General features: G+C 48.1%; 2 protein-coding genes across 13 annotated transcripts in view; one reads left to right on the top strand and one right to left on the bottom strand.

Moving 5' to 3' along the window:
* The window catches only part of CNOT1 (CCR4-NOT transcription complex subunit 1), a 64,289-nt gene extending 54,911 nt beyond the window's left edge, over window positions 1–9,378 (top strand). For all 8 annotated transcript variants that reach the window (XM_068955302.1, XM_068955297.1, XM_068955300.1 and 5 more), the window contains exons 40-49: window positions 2,041–2,289; window positions 2,928–3,091; window positions 3,370–3,487; window positions 3,965–4,066; window positions 4,370–4,543; window positions 5,131–5,280; window positions 6,494–6,674; window positions 7,080–7,212; window positions 7,317–7,451; window positions 8,311–9,378. In XM_068955302.1, the coding sequence (XP_068811403.1) occupies window positions 2,041–2,289; window positions 2,928–3,091; window positions 3,370–3,487; window positions 3,965–4,066; window positions 4,370–4,543; window positions 5,131–5,280; window positions 6,494–6,674; window positions 7,080–7,212; window positions 7,317–7,451; window positions 8,311–8,389 (1,485 nt within the window). In that variant the 3' untranslated portion in view covers window positions 8,390–9,378. The remainder of the gene's footprint in view (window positions 1–2,040; window positions 2,290–2,927; window positions 3,092–3,369; window positions 3,488–3,964; window positions 4,067–4,369; window positions 4,544–5,130; window positions 5,281–6,493; window positions 6,675–7,079; window positions 7,213–7,316; window positions 7,452–8,310) is intronic.
* SETD6 (SET domain containing 6, protein lysine methyltransferase) lies at window positions 9,374–16,772 on the bottom strand. 5 transcript variants are annotated; one of them, XM_068955307.1, is made up of 9 exons: window positions 16,655–16,751; window positions 16,164–16,262; window positions 15,697–15,858; window positions 14,697–14,838; window positions 14,132–14,326; window positions 13,786–13,909; window positions 13,139–13,319; window positions 12,780–12,922; window positions 9,374–12,232 (listed from the first exon to the last, which is right to left on the bottom strand). In XM_068955307.1, the coding sequence occupies exons 2-9, from the start codon at window positions 16,198–16,200 to the stop codon at window positions 11,921–11,923; spliced, it is 1,296 nt and encodes a 431-aa protein (XP_068811408.1). In that variant the 5' UTR covers window positions 16,201–16,262; window positions 16,655–16,751; the 3' UTR covers window positions 9,374–11,920. The 5 variants fall into 5 exon arrangements, with proteins under 5 accessions (XP_068811408.1, XP_068811407.1, XP_068811409.1 ...); XM_068955306.1 differs by having other exon boundaries at window positions 9,599–12,232; window positions 15,697–15,841; window positions 16,655–16,772; XM_068955308.1 differs by lacking the exon at window positions 16,655–16,751 and adding an exon at window positions 16,390–16,547 and having other exon boundaries at window positions 9,599–12,232; window positions 15,697–15,841.
* Window positions 16,773–20,408: the final 3,636 nt, after the last annotated feature.

The raw sequence follows: 20,408 nt of genomic DNA on the forward strand, positions 1-20,408 counted from the left end.
TCAGCACTATACCACAGAAATGCTACAGAGCTTGCAGCTGCCACCCAAAAGCAGTTCAAGCTGTAAAGTCCAATAAGAGTGGATGCCTCACTGCTCTGAAAGCTCTTGGTCCAGGAAAAGTTGGAGAGCCCTGATGGGGGAGCTTTTGTTTTTTGTTTTGCAAGTTACCACTGGATAGGTAGTTAGAAGTCTCTATTATAAAGTTAATTCTATTTATATCCCCTCTTGCTTGTCGCAGATGAATGGATAAAGGAAGCTCCTGTTGATAGGTATTGCCAGAGGTGTAGTATAGGCTTTGTGTACTCCTTATTTTAACTACAGGCAATGATACAGAAGAATAGTTCTGGCTGTGCTTGTCAGCTGCTCCCAGGAACTATGTGGCCTTGCTAATGTCTACTGTATCAGCTGTTTAATTGCTGGCCTGGCTCTGAACCCTGCCAGGCACAGAGGGATAGCTTGCGCAGCTCATTCTCCTGAAACACTAACTGGGCACTGTTGTCCCTTCCCTAATGGAAGGTTTTCCCCTGTTAGCTGTAAAATACAACATGGTTCACCTCTTCAGTGTGGTGATGGCAGCAACCCTCCATCTTATTGTAGCTTTTCCAGAACAAGGATTTTCTGAGCTGGAGAAGAACTGCTGGCAACTTCTGTGTGGTTCTGATGCACAGATTTTCATGCAACTTCCTTGTGTGCTGGCTTGCAGGCTTGTAGCCAGCTTTCTGTTGGTCTGACTTCTGCTGCATAGCACTGCCCCTCCCCCCCCTTTTGGAATGCTTTTATGGGTCTTGTGTTAAACTGACTTTCTAAAAGAGGCTTTACCCTTACTGATTCACACTTCACGTTACCTCACTCTCGATTTTATACCTTAACGTACGCTCATAAAGTGTACTGTAGTATGGGGTCTTTGGAATGCTGAATGCCCTTTGCACTACTTGACTGTCAAATTTGTTTGCTTACCTTTTGTGAGTACTTGATCAAATTTGAAATAACTGAAATAAATGAAATTAGCGTGTGTGTGTGTGTGTATATACGTATATAACTTTTTTCCTTACAGGCTACTGGTGTGGGTTTTTTAAAGGAGCGTTTTAAAATTTCTGCATTAAAAAAGGTTTTAATATTGGTCTTAGATTGGCCTTAATTTTGGCTGCTTTCATTCCAAAGAGTTGCTTCCTTTTCAGTACTTCCTTAGGTCAAGAAGGAGCATAGTATTTAGAAAGCAGATATGTCTTCCCTTTTTTAAAAGCTACTCCAGAAATACCAGAAGTTTTCCAAAAGTTAATAATGATGCTGTTTATGTAGCTTCATGTTTTATGCAGTGGGAGTTCTAAAGTAAGATTCCTTCTCCAAAAGCAAGAGGCTTCCTGCAGCGTAACTTTTAGATTCAGTTTGATGGCTTTGATATTGTGGTAATATATAAAATGAGGTTTCATTATGTTTGTTATAAAGAAAACAAACAAACAACAAAATATAAGCCAAACTTGTCTTCCCAGAAACCCCCAAACCCCAGGCTTTCTTTGCGCAGTCTTCCTGTTGAGGAGAACTTACTGTCCAAATGCCTCTTGCTTGTAAGAAGATTTGCAAAGACGATTTGTAAACCAACTTTCTAAAGACATCCACTGTGGTGGTAGCTGAACTCTGCCCTTCCCAGGAACTTGCGTGCACTGCGTGAGCTCCTAAAGGCCTGACAAACTGAACTACTTCTGCCTCTTGCTTTCCTTCATGCAAGGTCAAGTACTTATAGCAGAGCTGATACTGGAACAGGCTCTTCAGCTGTGCTGATGATTGAAAAAAAACTGAGCTCAAAAGACTAGTTACTTGGGAGCAGATGCCTTTGCTAACATTGTGGTGCTACCTTTAAGTTGCCTAGGAGACATCCATCTTGGAAGAGCAGCAGAGACAGCTTGCTACCCGCATCTCTTGAGAGAGTGGTAAAGGTTAATTCTACCAGGCAAAGGGGATGCTTTGTAAAGTATTTGAAGTAAGATGTATAATGAACTTTTTCATATTTGCAGTTCTGAAGGTTTTTCTTTTCCCTGCTAGATGCACCAGCAAGGAATCCTGAAAACAGATGACCTGATCACTCGATTTTTTCGTCTTTGCACTGAAATGTGTGTTGAAATCAGCTATCGTGCTCAGGCTGAGCAACAGCATAACCCTGCTGCCAACCCCACTATGATCCGAGCCAAGTGCTACCACAATCTGGATGCCTTTGTGCGACTTATTGCACTGCTAGTGAAGCACTCTGGGGAGGCAACCAACACAGTTACAAAGATCAACCTTCTGAACAAGGTTGGGAACTTTTCTGCACCCAGTGCATTTAAAGTGCATAATTGGTGTATCTCTGCTTGTATATGTGAAATGTAGACCTTAACGCAGGCTACAGCTGAAATGGCATATGAGGGCTTGAATAGACTGGTCATTAAAAAGAAACTGAGTGGAATGTCAGGTTGTCAGGTGGCTTTCTTGCTCACAGAGATTTCATATCAAACTCTAGAAACCAGTTCTCAAGTTTGTGCCCTGAAATGGAAAACAAACAGATGTTGCTTTGAGCCACGAGAAGGTATGGTTAAGGTGGATTTCTTCAGTGTCTGCTTTGATTTTTGTGAGAGCCTGTATCCTTAGTTTCTGGCTTATGGCTAGGTGCTACCTAAGACCTTCCAGAGACGCTGCTCAATCAGTCGTTGTGACTGTGGCCCATAGGACAGGGAGAGCAAAGTATAGTGGTTGGGGGGGGGGTTGCTGATGTAGATTAGAATAGTCATTTATACAACTAACTGCTCTCCAGCTGCCAGAACTTTCAGTTCTTACTGGGAGTTACTAATTTCTTTTTTTTATTTTGGTGGCTAAAACGTTATCTGTGATCTGACTTGCAAAGTAATTCTTGCTGTCAGCCTGAGAAGTGTATTAAAATGTGTTACTTTCTTTAGGTTCTTGGTATTGTGGTGGGAGTCCTTCTGCAGGACCATGATGTCCGGCAGAGTGAATTTCAGCAGCTTCCTTACCATCGCATTTTCATCATGTTGCTGTTAGAATTAAATGCTCCTGAGCATGTGCTGGAGACTATCAACTTCCAGACACTCACAGCCTTCTGGTATGTATTTGAGATTGGCCCCCCATGCTCATCTTTTCCTGACAGGATCAGGGGTTTTCATCTAAAAGCTATCTGACTAAGCTACCAGGAATGAACAAATCACATTTGGAATAACTGGTTCTAATGTAGACTGTCCACTTGCTTGTGTTAAGGAAGGTCACTGGTAAAACCAAGATGCTAAAATGCCTTGCTTTTAGGGCTGTGTATGTTTTCCCTCGTTGTTATGAAAGGTGATCTTATTGCTGTGCACTTTTAACCTGCTCTAACTTTTCTTTCAGTAACACATTTCACATCCTGAGGCCTACAAAAGCTCCAGGTTTTGTTTATGCCTGGCTGGAACTGATCTCCCATCGGATATTTATTGCAAGAATGCTGGCACATACACCACAGCAGAAGGTGTGGCTGCAGTTTATCTTTCCTAAATTAAAAAGCTCACACAGAAGGGTGCTTCTCTGGTGTGATGCTGTTTCACATCTCTTGAAGTGCACTAGTAGCATGGCTGTTCTGTTTGTGTTGCCTTCCATATGCATAGTAAGCTAACTGCATGGAGGAGAGTCTTTATGTCAAACTACTGAAGATGAGGTGACTGGAAATAAACAAACATGCGTTTGTCAAATTGCTTTTAGAGCTGTAGTCTAGACTGAACTACTGCCATCTCAGTATGGCATGCTTAGTGTTCTGAAAACACCTATAGCCTATGATGTGCAACTGAGGCCCTTGAAACTGGAGCTGTGCTGCAGTCACTGATAGAACTAGCAGTAGAACTTGCTCTCAGTACAGATTCAGATGAAGACCACTCTAATGATGGCTTTGAACTTAAGACAACTGCTCTTCCTTGCACGTTCTTCACCTGCTGTTTTTTCTTCTTGACAGGGTTGGCCTATGTATGCCCAGTTGTTGATTGATCTTTTCAAGTACTTGGCTCCTTTTCTTAGAAATGTGGAACTCACCAAACCTATGCAAATTCTTTACAAGGTAAAAAAATACACATGATCTAGTAGATGCTATTTTCAACACAACCCTTCTGAAAATAGAGGTGGATTAAAGTGGCAAAACTTGTTCTGGTAGCAAAATAGGATTTATTTTTCTTTTACAGTCTATATATGTATATATCTATCTATCTATCTCTGTGGGACAGAGACTGTACCTTACTAGATTATTTCTTCCTGTTAGTCTTAATCATGTGACAAGGAAGGATCTCTCTGCAAGGTCTTAGGACTGTTTCAGCAGGAAAAGTTAGCATCTCTTATATTGCAGGCACTGTTTTTTCTTTTGCAGGGCACCCTGCGAGTGTTGCTGGTCTTGTTGCATGATTTCCCAGAATTTCTTTGTGACTACCACTATGGGTTCTGTGATGTGATCCCCCCTAACTGTATCCAGCTAAGGAACCTTATCCTGAGTGCCTTCCCACGGAACATGAGGCTTCCAGACCCTTTCACCCCCAACCTAAAGGTAGGACTTTTGTGAGATCTATAATAGGAGATTGACCAGAGGTGTTGATGTTATCTGACTAAATCCTTGGGCATATGCCAGTCTCCTAATTGTGGAATGACTGGTGCAGGGTGAACTTTCTCATGTTTCTTTAACATTGTCCTGTTTTTCTTGATCGCATGAACTGCGCAGCATGGCAGGAGTGAAGCTGTAGTACTCACTCAGTTAGCTCTTGCTGAGACTGAAGAAGGCCGTTACTGACTTGTACGGATAGATGTTTGTTCTTTGTAAAGCTACTGAACTGTGTTGAGTTTAGATTAGGAGATGGTGACTGAACTCCCCCTTGGCCTTCCCCCTTGGGTTCTTTATCCTCTAGCCTCAATTCTTTTGAGACAGTACTCACCTACCACAGTCTGCACGTAAAAGAAGAGACCAGTTTCGTCTGAAACCTGAGAAGGGTCTAGTGTTTCCTACTTACTGCTGGTAGAAAAAAGCTATCCACAACAGTATTTGATGTAATATCACTTACAGATCTGCTTTTGAACTTTGCTCCTTTTTTAAGATCACAGATTACTTACTGTTTAGCTGACTGAGTTTTCTCTTGACAGGTGGACATGTTAAGTGAGATTAATATTGCTCCACGGATACTTACCAATTTCACTGGAGTGATGCCACCTCAGTTCAAGAAAGACTTGGATTCCTATCTCAAAACCCGTTCTCCTGTCACTTTTTTGTCTGACTTGCGCAGCAACCTACAGGTGAGTGGCTGGTTCCTGAGGGTGCTGAATACAAATAGTCTTGAGACAAATGATCTTATCAGCTGGGTCGTCATCCTTTCTTGCAGGAAGTATGTTGCTGTATAGTGAGCACATGTTCTAGACAGTAGAAAAGCCTCTGAAAATGCACCCTTCTCTGAATATTTCTTCTCCCAGGGCCTAGCAGGACACTAAGTCGCTGTGCTAAGTAGTTTCATCAAGGTTGGGGGGGGGGGGGGGGGGGACATAAGGAAACAGGAATGTTGACTTTGGCAACCCTGCAGTGATCTAATTTAAAAGCAGTTGGTTTTATCTACAGGTTGTCTTAAGGACTGACCCAGAGTGGCCAAATCTCATAGTGCAAATATAAGGTTATCTAAACCTTTATGATGCTTCTGCTCATGCCTCTGCCTCTAGTACACAACTTTACAGATCTTAAGCAGAGAAGACTGTAGTCAGAGCTGATGGCATCGAGCTCACTTTTCTGTCCCCTACCACTGAGTGATGAAGAATTGTCTGTGGCTTCCGTCACAAGTCTGGCACTATTTACCCAGGACGTGTCTGAGACTCAACATGTTTTACTGTACTTTGAGACTCAACATGTTTTACTGTACTTTGAGACTCAACATGTTTTACTGTACTTTGAGACTCAACATGTTTTACTGTACTTTGAGACTCAACATGTTTTACTGTACTTTGAGACTCAACATGTTTTACTGTACTTGACTGCAGTTTTTCAGAATCTGATTAAATTTTGTTTCCAAGTGAACTTATAGTTGCTATTTCTTGCAGCCCATGTATCCACGTGCTGGTGCTTCAGGGGAAAAAAAATTAGCTAAGTCCAGGTCAGAGTTATTGGCCAACTGCCTGTACTTAGTATTCAGGATTGAAGTTGAACTTTCTCAGGAAAATTAATTACAATTAGGCGTTCATGCAGGTGGTGTTTTTTTCAACCAGTCTGTGGTACCACTGGTGAATTCGGATGCATTGATCTGATTGTTTTCAGTAAGGAGTGCGGAAGTTGTCTGTCAGGTCTTTCAATACTTTGCTGGTACCTTTGGGTATATACCCACAATATTACAAAATGGCAAGTACCAAATTGAATGTATGGACTAAGTGTGTTGCCTTCTGCATAATCAGGAAGATATCTGAACGCTGCGCCTTCGATTGCTGAAGGCATATAGAATATTAATGCTTCTTCTGTCTTTGCTGTTAGGTATCAAATGAACCTGGCAACCGCTACAACATCCAGCTCATTAATGCACTGGTGCTCTACGTAGGTACTCAAGCTATTGCGCACATTCACAACAAAGGCAGCACACCCTCTATGAGCACCATCACCCACTCGGCTCATATGGACATCTTCCAGAATTTGGCCGTAGATCTGGACACTGAAGGTGAGCTGGAAACACTTCTAGTACATGTGATCTCTCATTTAATAGCAGATTGTCTGAGCTATGAGAAGTACGGAAGGTGCGTTTTGTGTAGCTACTAGTGAATCCGTAGTAAGTAATGATACATTAGAATATTAAATTCTAAATACAAGAGAAATATTAACAGCAAATGTTCAAGATATGCAAGGGAATGAGAAATCAGTTTGATGAAGAAGAATCAAATTTCACTGTTCCATCAACTTGGATTGATGATGTTTTTTCATATCTTCAGTTGTTTTTAATTATGTTTTGTGTAGCTGTATAGGACAGACTCACAAACCTTAATCTTCAGCAGTGCTAGTTGTTTCTTTATTCCTATTTTGTGTGTTTAAGGAAAACTATATGTACTGTACTATTCCTCTTCTGCAGGTCGGTACCTTTTCTTGAATGCAATTGCCAATCAGCTGCGATATCCCAACAGTCACACCCACTACTTCAGTTGCACCATGCTTTACCTGTTTGCAGAGGCCAACACTGAGGCTATCCAGGAGCAGATCACTAGGTGAGAGGGGGAAGGCATTTAACTCTGCCTGCATTCCTCTTCTCTTTTTCTTCCCTGTGTAGTTCAGATCTTGAGCTCTAACTGTTTTTACTTTTGGACTTCAGGGTTCTCTTGGAACGACTGATTGTAAATAGGCCTCATCCCTGGGGTCTCCTCATTACTTTCATTGAGCTGATAAAAAATCCAGCGTTTAAGTTCTGGAATCATGAGTTTGTTCACTGTGCTCCAGAGATTGAGAAGTGAGTATACTTTAACTGTTAAATCACTAAAACAATACATCTGAAACGGGTTGAGTTACACCTTGAGTTTTTGGAGCTTCGTAGTGGAGGCACCAATTGCGGCAGTAGTAAGAGGAAACATAATCTTGGGGCAAAACGTAAAGTGATTATTTGAAGTCCAGGAGCTGGCTACTAGTTTTTTCTCTGTCCCTTTGGCTATACATACAGTTTGTTTCCATATAACTTGCTTTTCTGTTACTATTTTATGAAAGTCAGTGCTGCTCTTCCACAACAGAGGGTGGTTTTGGAAAATCCCAGGCAGAGCTACTGTCTTACAACAGTGACTGCACAGCCAGCTGGACTTTTATTACTGCTTCTTCACAATAGCATCTGATATAATCAGATGTGTTCTTCAGGAGGTGAAGCCATCTGTTTGTCCCAGCAAATCTGAAATTTGTATGAAAGCTTTTGTTCCACAATGAGGTTTTAGGTTGCGGAGGAAATCTTAGAGATGCATACATGATAGTGGAACTGGGAAATTGGTGGAAATGATACTGCCCCCAGTAACTCGGTACAGATGGTTCAGAGTCGCCTCCTACCTAATGTGAACAGGGTCATTCATGGTGGTAGTGCACAAAGATGGCACCTGGCTTTATTTCTTGCTGTTCCCCCTTATTCTTATGGGGACTGAACTGAGGCCATTGCATTTCTGTGATGTAGTATCCCCCAAAAAGGGCCAAGTCTGGCCCCTTCACCCAACACAGGACTTGCTAATTCACATGCCTTTGGGAGTTTATCCTATCCTGTGGTGATGGGGACCACAGTCTCCAGATGGAGGGTACACTTAAAGCACCTAACCCTGCTTTGCTTCTGTGTTCAGGTTGTTCCAGTCAGTTGCGCAGTGCTGTATGGGGCAGAAGCAGGCCCAGCAAGTAATGGAAGGGACTGGTGCCAGTTAGATGAGCTGCATCTTGTATTTTAAGCGTGCCAGCCTGGAGGTCCCCATCCCATCGACTGACAGAAGAATCTGTAAGGCTCTTCCTGACCTTCCCAGCCCCCCGATTGGGTACATGCAACAGACCTTGGGTGAAAGTCTGTGTGGGCGCGTTCCAAAGTTTGAAACAAATTTTTGACTTTTGGCCAAAATTCAGAAGATGCTGTGAATATCATTTTGAACTAGTGTAAATACAAGGAACAGAAACGTTTGTCTGGACTTTTGGGTTTGTGCAAACTGTGTAAAGGCAGGTGGGTAACTGGTGCCTGTCCAGCTTGTAATAAAGGGGCAGCTGCTGATGCCAAGCACTTGTCTGGGGCAGACCTCCTTGTCCTGACATTCCCAGACTCCCAAAGAATATTGAAAAGCCAGTTATAATATTATGTAACTTATTTTTTCTTTATGTGGATGGGGGACCTTTAAATCACTAAGTTTTACAAAAAAGTGGATGTGTTTGGAATATGGGAATACTATGGAATAGGGGAGGGGTGAGGGAGGAATTAAGGTTCAAAGTTGCTCTCCCCCCCCCCCCCCAATCAAATGCTGACAGACAGCAAGGGGAGCAGCAGTCTGAGAATGCCTCCTTTCTGTTGGAGAAGATACACCTCAGGCCCTTTGGGAGAGGGTCAGCTGTTTTTAGTAAAGAAACCAGAGACCAGGCCTATAGTTTTTTTTCTTTTTTTTTTTTTTTTTCTCCTGACACTTGTAAATTTTGGAGGGGGGACTAAATCTAGACCTCCCCCCTGATGGCCACACAGTATAAGTTTGTATTTAAAAAAAAAAAAAAAAAAAAAACCAAAGGACCAATACAGCCCATTTTGTAAGGATTTTGAATGTTTTGTAAAGTATTGGTCCATGTGTTGTATTTTGTAGCCTTTCTAGTTCTTGGGCTTTAGTTCTCCCACTTCTTGTATGTATGCATACTGTAGTTACACATTAAAGTCATGACATGCAGCACGTGCCACTGTACTTATTCTCTTCAGTTCCACCCTGCTTGGCTAGCTGATGTCTTTCAAAGTCTGTTTCGCCCCTCCCAAAATTTGCAGTCTTCCAGTGTGTTTTAGCGGCTCCCTATCAGGAGGAATAACAGAGCTTGTTTTGTGGCATGAGGCCAGAGAGAAGAGATAGAACCTTTGTTTCAAATGCACAAGGAGAGGACTCAGTCTAGCTTCTTGGGGAGGGAAACATTTTAGTTGCAGGTTCATAAGCAGAGTTTGTCTCTGAATGTTGTGTTGGAGAGGAAATGTTAATTCTTCCAGCACAGTACTTAGTGGAGGGATAAAGAGAATAGATAAGACTTCCAGCTTCATTTCTAATGACTTTTGCTCCCTGCTATACTTTCTTCAGTGTGAATCTTTGCAAGTTTGCTAGTTAGCTGTAACAAGGCTTAGGTGGCTTTAGCATTGCTAATACTCTGAATTGCTTTAGGCTATGCCTTACAACTTATCAGATACTAGGAAAAAGAGCTTCATTGCTTTCTTTTTAGATAACATTTCTAGTTTGTTAAATCTAGTTGACTGCTATGGTATGGGTAGAGAGATCAGGGTTCCCTGCTTAGCTCTAAGGGACTGTGTCTCTGCTGCACAGAGCTTAAACTAGATCTTGGGCACCACTGAGCCAAATGTGCCAGTAGCCTGTGGCTCAAGGGGAATTTTCCACCTGTTTCTGGGCAGTGTTTTGTCAGTCCCCTCTGTCTAAAGGGGACAGAATCTCTTGCCAGTTTCTACAATCGCCTGGGCCTCCTGTTTGGTAGGTGAGCAGCTGTGCTGAAATTGAGCCTTTAAAGTAAGGATTTTTTGGTTTTGGTGCTGCAACTCCAACTTGCTCTTCCACCTTTGTTGGATTAGGATACAAGGACCTATCAGTAGTCTTTCCTCTAGTCCAGATTCTGTGGGTGTGGTTTTTTTCTTTTTTTTGCCATTTATATCTAACCAACCATAGGCAGAGCTTATTGACTATAAAGTAGTGTCCTGTCTTAATGACTGGTACTGAATATGCTAAGGCTCAAAGGTCTCTTTGGTTCTGTACTAACACCACTGTATATGCCTTAAGAACTGTTAGGGTGGGTGTAGAGGAGGGTAGAAGGTAGGACGTGGCCAAGATCCCATTAACTTCATACAGCGTAGGTTTGGTTGGTAGGACAGAGTCTCCTGCACTCTGTATCCTCTCTTAGCCAGTACGTAACCTGCACCTGAGCCTGTTACTGTCAAGGTAAATAGTGTTTGTGTCAGCTCCCCAAGGATTACCAAAGAGTCCCTGCCACAGCCGAGGCCTTGAGTATAACGCACCTCATATTTAAGGAGAGAAGGTTAACCTTTCAATCCACTGTATGCCTAGTTTGAAATCTAGCCTTTTGGAGGAAGAGAAAAGCCAAGATGGCAGACTGAACTCTAAACAGCCACTGCATGCTCCACTGTGAGACTGAAGAAGGAAGGAAAAAATAAAAAATAACCCAGGTAATGTTTAAAAACTCTCTGGCCTCCAGCAGTGCAATTAGGGCTGTAAGTGACCCCTTTTATACAGATGAATGCAGTCTTGGTTTTGCTCGTTTGCAATACTTCTAGCTCTGCAGCAGCATCAGGAAAGATCTCTTTTTAGATAGGACTTTCCACCCTGTTGAAGTAGACAGCATTGGCTGGGTAAGAACTATTGCTTTTATTAAAGGTAGCTTGGCCTGCAAACCTTCAGTGTTTCCTCATACAGGAACTGCTGAGGGGGAAAATATTAGCATAGCTAGACATGATGCAGAGCAAAGCCTGATTTCAGGGAAGAACTGTTATCTACTGGAGGGTGTATATCTAATGCTTAACCTACAGCAGTTGCAGAACTGTGACAGTGCCACTGTATAGCATATATAAACACTATGGGCCTGAGCTGTTTCTGTGCAGGCCCAAGATATATTCCATATGCTTTTCACAGAGGTAAAAGGAAACCTCTTGCTCTACTGATCCCACATGGAAACCAGACAGATGGATGTGCTGGTATATTCCTATACTGCTCACTACTAATGAAGTACAGGGGAGGAGTTTAGTTTGACATACCTATCTGCCAAATGTTTACTCTGTAAAGTAAGAGTTACCAGATGTACTTCTGCCCTAGTTCATCTGCACAAGGAACAGCTCTTGCCTTAAATCACTGATGCTAAATGAGGGAACAGGCTCATCATTGTGACAATTTATCTCCATCTTCTGCAAGCAAATAGTAGCAGATCTGGGCATTAATAAGTTCTCTAGAGGAAGATTCTCCTCCTGGTGCTGGCTGTGCTCCAGAGCTCTCACTGTATGAAAACCCTGCCCCACCCCCCAAACTATTTCTTCTGCCATAACTGTTTAAGGTTTTTCTTTATACAGAGGTAGACAAAAAGCCAGATGCCCTGGGAGGGACAAGTGGGCCCAAGTTCAATCTTGCTTTCTGTTCTTGCTGTAGTAGAAGAGATGGCCAGAGGCCCTTTCTGAGCTCAGTTCCAGGCAGTAGATTTCAAGGGGTGGTCAGGTTTCTACTGTATCAGCTCTAGTAGCTGATGCAAGATCCTTTTCTGTCCATAGCGCACATGCAAAGCGAGCTGCTCCCTTCGACTCAGTCTCTTATAAGCCTCCTCATTATTTAGCAAGTCCTGCTCTGCTTTCAAGTCTGACCTGTAGGACTCTAGAGTCAGCAGCACGCTGTCGTAAAGGAGCTTCTTGCAAGGGTTTTTAAGTCTGGAGAGAGCTTCATTAGAAAGGATAGAGTTCTCTTCTTCCTCAGTGTCGTCTTCCCAGCCATCTTGTTCCTTATACTGCTGGAATTCTTCTTCTGACATGCACAGCACCTGTAATTACCCAAGCAAGGAGACAAGTCACTGGCTGTGTGAGTACATCAGGTTTTCCTCCCTAGAAGAGTACAGTCTAAGGGCTGCGTGCAACAAGTGAATTATTCGTCAGCTGCAGTAAAGGTCAGATGTTTAAAAGACTTGAATGCCTAATCACAAATAACTTGTGGGTCAAGAGAATGTTGAAATGGTAAACCTGGGTGCTGGGAACAGTCTCAAAGGACATCTTAACTGCTACCTATAAGGGTGCAAAAACTCTAGAACAGCAGTAGCCATGAAGCCATTCAAGACCAGTACATAAGTGTGTGGCTGGCACACACACACAGGAAAGGAAGACAGTAATGCAGTACCTGAAGTCTTGGGGGGCTGGGCAGCCACATCCCCTATCACTTCTTATGCAGGAGTGTTGGTACCAAACTGCCTTTATATGCTTGTCTTCCTTCAGTTAACCATTTTGTGGTGTAGCTGTTCAAACCAGTGCGCAGTTAGTCCAGGTTCTTTCCATCATGTAGCTTTCACTGACTGGTAATCACTCAGCACTGCTCACCTTCAGGGTCATGGACAGCTCTTCTTCTGTCAGCACCTCATCCCAGCCAAGCACAAAGGCACCTTCTTCCCCCACCATTTCCAGCTGGCATAGGAAGTTCCACTGCTCTGAGACCAGCTGCTGCTCTGCTTCACTTTTGGCACCTGTTTTGAAGAGAGGAGCACATCTGCAAACCCCACCCAGCTTCCACTGGGAGGACAAATGAAGAAGGGGAGGCAGGAGACAGTAAATCTAGGCATAACCCCCAGCACCTCAAATGCTATGCAAGGATCTCATTTCCCTCTCACACTTGAGCCCTATTTAACAGGAGGGAGACCCCTGACCCATCCTTTCCCAGCGTGGCTGCAAGTGACACTCACGCTGCAGTGCTGCCTTGCGCACTGTCACCATCTGGATGTCAGCTGTATCATTGGTGTTGCCAGGGTATGGCTCTGCAAAGCCATACATGTGTAGGAGCTGCCAGTTGGCCATCTGCCCATAGGTGTTGAAGATCTCCTGCCCTTTGCTGATGGGTTGTGTTGTGACCATCTGTAAACATTTCTGCAAGCAGAGAGAGAAGCAGCTCTAAAGAAGTTATTGCAATCCTACCAGTCTCAGGAAAATGATGTTTCTTGAGGTTATGGTGGTAGTATTTCCCCACCAGAGGCTGCCAGCAAACTGATTCAGGCACATGCCATCCCTCATATACGCTCCTAGCAGGTGGTACTCTCTTCATGAAAGTAAGAAAAACAAATCTCAAGTCCAGTGCTGCAGCAAAAACATCTTCAAAGAGGCTCAGATGACCCAAAAAGCTCTTTCTAGCTAAACCAAGCAGTAGGGCAGTATGTACAATAGCCTCATACTAATGACACCCAGGCCAGGCTAGCTTGCTGTTTTCACATGGGAGTCATGCTCTCCTGGCTTCAAACGGGGAGATAGCCTTGCTACAGCACCAGTCCCAAAGGCCAGCCCTGCCTTGCAATGAACAGGCACCTGACTGTGCTGTGCGCACTGGCTTTGCACTCACCGGAGCATATTCCAGGTTGGCATTGTGGTTGGCCACATGATTCAAGATATCTGCTACTGGCACCATCATTGGAGGGTTGGGCCCCTTCTCGTCTTCATCATCTTCCTCCAGAGGCTCCTGAAAGCTAATACAAGGGAGGTGAAGACAGGCCAGTTTTACGCCTTGCAGTATCGAGCAAGCTTCAGCTTTTCCCTGAAAGGTTGCAGTACACACCAGAACGTAAGTAACACAGGCTCTGATCATTTCCTGCTCTGTAATCCTACCACTTGTCCTTTGTCAGCTTTGTATGAGATCCTGAGCCCTTCCCTTTGCTCCCCCCATTCACAGTAAAGCCCTCCCTTCTCACCTGTAGGCCATGACAAACGCTACTAGTTCCTTGTACAACTCCAGTGTGTGGAGCTTGGGGTCAAAGATGTCAGGATGGGACTCAATGAAGGGCAGGATGATGGAGCTGTACTCCAGCTGGATGTTAACTAGGTCCTTGTCCACTGCTTCTGGGATGCCTGTGCCCTGCAGAAGCCTTGTTCTCTCCTCTTCAGGCCTGTTGCAAGAAAAAAAAAAATAATAGCAGGTTTCTCTCCAGTTGCCACAGAGGGAAGAGTCTATAAATTCCTCCCTTCCTCCCTCCCTCCCTCCAAAATCTGAGCCTTGCGGGGGTGGTCTACTGATTCCTGTTTTCTGATTGCTTTCTGGAGCCAGCTGCAACCCTGTGTAGTACCTGGGAGGGGCCCTCAGGCTGCTGACACTAACAGCACAGGGCTGGAGTAGAGGAGATGGCAGAGTCATCCAGTAAAACCACATCCAACCCCCAAAACGAGCAGGGCTGAGCTAAGTTTCCCTTCCCTCTTGACAAAGCCTGGATTCAGCTGCCCACTTCACCTACTCCACAGAGCCACTTGGTTTCACTTTACCAGAACATGGGGTGATCCAAGCTCCTGAAGTCTTGCCAGAGTGAGAAATAAGGCTGCCAGTGGGAGTTGCTGTTTGTATATTCATGTAGCAGGGCCAGCAGGAGAGGCACCCAGCCAGACTGGCTCTGCAATGACTCTCGGGCTAAGGAATCAAAGAGGATAGAACAGGGTTGAATGTACACTGACTGATCTGATTTTTGTTCCTTTTCCCTGAGAACGTGGTTTTCCAAGTATCAAAGCTCACCATAGCAGCTCAGCACAAGGAATATCAACCTAGACTCAGTATCTTAAGCTTGGTGAGGAGTTGTGCTTTTAGTCCCTTAGATCTCTTAAGTCTCAGCTTTGGCCAGAGTTGAAATGGAACCGGAAGCTGCAGTGCTCTGTAGTTAAGGTCCAGCCTGTGTTGCTCTTCCCCCTGCACCACGCTGCAGCCTCATCTGGGGCTGTAGGTGCTTGGAGCAAGAAAAATAACAAAAACCACATACTTCCTCAAGGCAGATGATTCTGTTCTGGGCCTGAGACACCTTGAGGAAAGTATGGTCTCATTGGAGTAATCAGCTCTTCTATCAGTGCTCTTTGCCAGCATGGCTCCGGCCTGCCTTGGAAAGGGATGGGGCACTCAGCTCTCTCCCTACTGTCCTTGGGGAAGGGGAAGATACTCAGGCTCTCCCAGGCCACCCCTATCCCTCCTGTTCACTAGCAGCCCCGCAACCTCCTGCTCCCTCCACCTCCCGCAGTCAAGGCACTAGCTCTTCAGGGCCCTGCTTCCTGCTTACAAGGTCCTCCACTATCCTGCACAAAGCAGGAGCATTCCCTAGACTTTATTCCCAGACCAGTTTTATTCCCTTGAAAGGAAAAGTGAGCAAATGCAACTACACTGCTGAGAAAGACAGCAGGCACACTGGTAAGAGGAGGATAAAGTAGCTAGACAAGCTCTCACTGCATCCTACCCACGGTGGGGGGCTGAAGCCAGATTCCTCAGGCCTGCCCTTGTGCTCACCTTCCTGCAAGAGGGTCTGGATGGAGCTGGTGTACTGGGACAGCAGTGCAGCACGAGGGATGGTGAAGAGGACCTCTCCCACCTGCAGATCCTCAGTGGCCAACATGCCATAGTCTGCCACCGTGCCCTCCCTGCTCACGCAGACCTTGGGTGAGAGGTAACCTGTCAGGAGCGCAGGGGAGGGAAGCATGGGGCAGGCAAGGCTATGGCTGGATTCTGCACAGCTTGGCAGGGATGGCATGCAGCACAAACCCAGGCTGGGTTTGCATCACCCTCACCCCCCCCCCCCCCCATCTCATCTCTGGTGCTACTCCAGCACGTGCAGAATGTATCAATGCTCGCAGCCTCCCTGCTTGTCCCATCCCTCTTCTGACCCAGTCCATGGGCAGGTAAGGCTGGGTGGCTCCTGCTCTCCCAGCCCCACGGCCAAAAGGGTGCCCAGCTGAGCCCTGCGCCACCCCGCTCACCTTCGGGCTGAGCTCCAAGCCAACCTTCTTGCACCATGCCAGGAAGCCAGAGATGGGATCAACACTGCCATTCTTAGCGGTGCTGCTCTCAGCAGCCACCTGCAGACAGAAATATGAGGTCAAGCACAGGGAGACTCCGCAGTAAGGAAGAAAGATGGGACAGGAGGGACCCGTGGTGCCTCCGCACGGCCCCTTTGGAGTTCTAGGACCAATCAGTAAGTTCAACCTGCAGCCTTGGGTTCCCTGGCTGTCACTGAGGTACCACTTCAGCCTCCCCCGTCCCAAAGCGCGTTGAAAACGGGGAGAGGGGGCCGGGCGGCGCAGGGCCCCTGTCGGCTCTACCCGCGCCGCCCCAGGCGCGGCAGTGCCCCTCCCCCGGCCCCCCCGCCGCGGGCACAGCCGGGGCCGCGCCGGGCCCCGGTGGCGCCTCCGGGGCGGGGGGGGGCGGGGTGGAGAGGAGGGGAGGGGGACCGCGGCCGCCGCGCCGCTACCTTAGGCCGCTTGGACGCCGACGCCATGGAGCAGCGAGCACGTGGTCCGCGCCCACGTGTCCCCCCCACCCGCTCCTTCCGGGAAGAGGCCAGCCCCGCCCCCACGAGCGCACCGTCCGACGGCGGCCGCGGAGGGCCAAGCGCGGCCGCGGAGCAGCGGGCTCCGCCCCCCGGCGCCGCGCCTCTCGGTGCACCGCGGTGGGGGGTCATGGGGGCCCATTGCGGCTCGCGCCTGCCGGGACAGTTCGTGCGCTTTGCAGCCCGCCCCACAGGCCACCCTCCCCGCCACGTGGCAGAGCAGAGCTTTTTGCCGCAGGTAGACTGGGCAGGTTCAGTCTCATGTTTGAGATGATGCAAGAAACCTGCATGATGCAAACCCTTGCTGTTGAGAGCTCTGCACTTCATGACAGCACTCAGGGCTGGGCTGCCGGAAAACAGCCAGTTTTGGGTCCTTTGCAATCTCCCAAAATCTCTTTTGAGGGGAGTCTGCTCCACTTTGAAGAGTTTGAAGCTTGGCCGCAGTTTGGGTGTTGGGTGGTTGTACCACCCAGCCTCGTCCAGTTCTTTCTCTGAAGTGCGCTGCATGTTTGCAGAGGCCTTGGTGCCTCTGTAGGTTTAGTTCTCAGCTCAACTCTAGGCAGCAGCTTAGCCTAGAGCAGGCCAGAGCAGTAGGTGAAGAAACGCTGTGTGTTTAGAGAGGTTAATGCTGTTGCTCTGGCCTGGGAAAACGTGCTGGGATTGTCTGGGGGAAGCACACGTTTCTTGCTGCGCTCTGGTGCCAAAAGCTGCACAGAGCTTGCAAAAATGTACGTGCCTCTGTGTCCCAGAGCGGGTGCTGCTGTGAAGCCCTGTCCAGAGGGCCCAGGCAGGAGCATCAATCAAAGAAAAGCCTTCTGCCTTGGAGAAATGTCGCTGCTCGAGCTGAGATTCGCAGTCCTGCTTTCTGGGTGTGGACCTACTGTGCGCTGATCTGCTTTAGACCACCCTGACTTTGTATTTGACTGACTGCTGCAGCAGTCATGAACAAATCTCTGTGGGATAGAAAGCGGTGTAAACTTTATTTTTCTCCTGACATGTCTAATCTTGGTGGTGATTCTCAGTAAATTCTGTCGTGATTAAGGTGAATGGAGTTTCTTTCCATGACCCATCTTGATTGGTCTTGCCTTGGGGATAACGACCGAGTCGCTCTCCTGCGATGGCAGGGGTTGCAGCCGGTTCAGCGTGCTCCTTCCTCCTAGCTTTGGTCCTGTGGTTTCTTCTGGCTGTCCTTGCTCCCCTGATGCTGGCTGGGGCTTTGTGTTTAATCAAATGAGCCTTTGCTCGGATGATATAACCCCAGGACTTTGAGGAAGGGTTGCCCCACAGCCTCCCTCCTACCTGACGGCATTTGCTGGAGGTGCTGCGTCAGCTGTGCAGGGCAGCCCAGGCCGTCAGAGGCAGGAGGAGGCTGCTGCCCCAGAGTAGGGAGAGAGCTGTGCTGAGCCATCCCCACGGTGTCCAGCATGGCAGGGCCACGGGCAAAGGGCTCGGGAGCACGCGCAACCCTTTGGAGCTGCTCTTGCCTCCCCATACAAACCCTTTGTGACCACTGTGCCCTGGGACGGGGACAGGGCTGGGACAGTGAGGTCATCAAGCACATCAGAAACGCCTGGCGGTGGGGACACCCAGGAGTGGGGGGCTGAGGGGAGGCAGGTGCCAGACACCCAGCTGCCACAGGGACCATGAGGAAGGGCACAGAATCACAGAGTGGTTGAGGTTGGAAGGGACCTCTGGAGATCAGCTAGTCCAAGCCCCCTGCTCAAGCAAGGTCACCTACAGTACATTGCCCAGGACCATGTCCGGACGGACGGCTTTTGAATAGCTCCAAGGATGGAGATGCCACAACCTCTCCGGGCAACCTCTTCCAGTGCTCGGTCACCCTCACAGTCAAGAAGCTTTTCCTCATGCTCAGATGGAGCTTCCTGTGTTTCAGTTTCTGCCCGTTGCCTCTCGTCCTGTCGTTGGGCACCACGGAGAAGAGCCTGGCCCCCTCCTCTTGACACCCTCCCTTCATGTATTTATACACAGTGATCAGCTCCCCCCTCAGCCTTTTCTTCTCCAGGCTCAACAGGCCCAGCTCTCGCAGCCTTTCCTCATAGCAGAGATGCTCCAGGCCCTTCATCATCTTAGCAGCCCTTTCCTGCACTCGCTCCAGGAGCTCCATGACTCTCTTGTATTGGGGAGCCCAGCACTGGACACAGCAGTTGGACACCCTGTGCCCTGGGCCTGCTCTGCAGGCAGGACAGCCTACTTCTGGGGACCCACCTCTAAGGGACCCTCATTGCAACCTTTGGGCTTTCCAGCCACAACAGGTCACATCTTCAAGTCTTTCTGCGGACAAGTCTCCTCCTGTCCCTGAAAGCAGAGGGTGTCGAGGAATTGCCTGTGGGCAGGGCTGAGCAGGGAAAGGCCAGAAAGATGCTGGCTCCAGCAGGAGGGAGCAGCTACCCTTGGTGCTGGTGCGGCAGGTCTCTGGCAGAGGATCCTGGAGATGCCCACGGAGTGGGAGGCGAATGCCCACTCCCAGCCTGCGGATGGGTGTGCAGGAGCGCAGCGAGGTGAGCGATGGGGCTGGAGGGAGAGGCAGGCAATAGGGACGGGACCCACATGGTGAGCATGAGGCTGGTGGGGAAGGGTGGTGAGACAGGCAGCCCTGAGCTCCGGTGGTGAGGGGAAATTTCTTCCTGGCCCTAGGGATTTTCTCTCGGGCAGAGCTGACTGAGGATATGCCATGGCCCTGGTGAGCTCTGCCCTGAGAGGCAGAGAGCAGTTCTGGGCTGAGCTGAGCCTGGCTGTGCTTGGCCATGAGCTTCCCTTTGCAAATGTGGCTGGGGTTTTGGGCACTTCAGGGGCCGCTCGTGCCACTGCAAGTGCCTTCATTGAGCGCCTCCTTCTCACGGGTGGGCCATTGGGAGCCTGCAGCAATGTGGTGCAGCCAGTCCCCAGCTTCGTCCCACCAAACGGACAGGCTACCTCTGCCCCGAATGGAGCAGGGCGGGACCCATGACAGCAGGCTTTGAAGATGGAGCAGGAGGTGGCAGCAGGGATGAGAGTCCTGGCAGCTCTGGGGGAAAAGCAAGGGAGCACGACAGAGGAGGAAGGAGAGAAGGGGGATGCTGACAAAGGCATTTTAGAAGGGAGGCAGGTGGAGGAAAATGCCACCACCTGCATTATCAGGATCAGATCATACTGAGCTCCCTGAACCTAATGGTGCCCTACTTGCCTGGCAGCAGGGCCAGAGGCCCTGCCAGAGAAGAAGCCAGCAATTTCCAGCACGCACCTCTCCCACTGGCAGTGCCCACAGGAGCCAAGCCAGCAAATATGCCCTTGGCTGGAGCTCTTCAGGATGAAGGGAACAGCACAACCATCACCCCAGATGAAGAAGACCCAGTGGCTTTGGCCTTGCGATGAGGTGAGCAAGGAGCGCGTGGTCAGCTCTGTACATCCCAGGGAGCCAGATGTGGGAGCTGTGTGTGGTGTGTGCGTGATGGGGAGATGCCTGATGTTGGCTGGTGCAGCCTGCCGCAGGCACAAGGGCTGACACCCCCTGCGTGCCCTGCATAGCCTTCAAGCCTGGGGGACAGGTGCTGAGTGAGGAGGGAAGGGGCTGGCCCCAGCAGCAGCCCCCGCACCCCCTGCGAGGCAGCCCTTGTCTACAGCGCGCCCGCCCGGCTCCATTTGCCACTGGGGCCTGGCGCGGCGCCCAGCCCAGCCC

The sequence above is a fragment of the Struthio camelus genome, chromosome 10 (genome assembly GCF_040807025.1).
Source record: "Struthio camelus isolate bStrCam1 chromosome 10, bStrCam1.hap1, whole genome shotgun sequence".
NCBI lineage: Eukaryota > Metazoa > Chordata > Aves > Struthioniformes > Struthionidae > Struthio > Struthio camelus.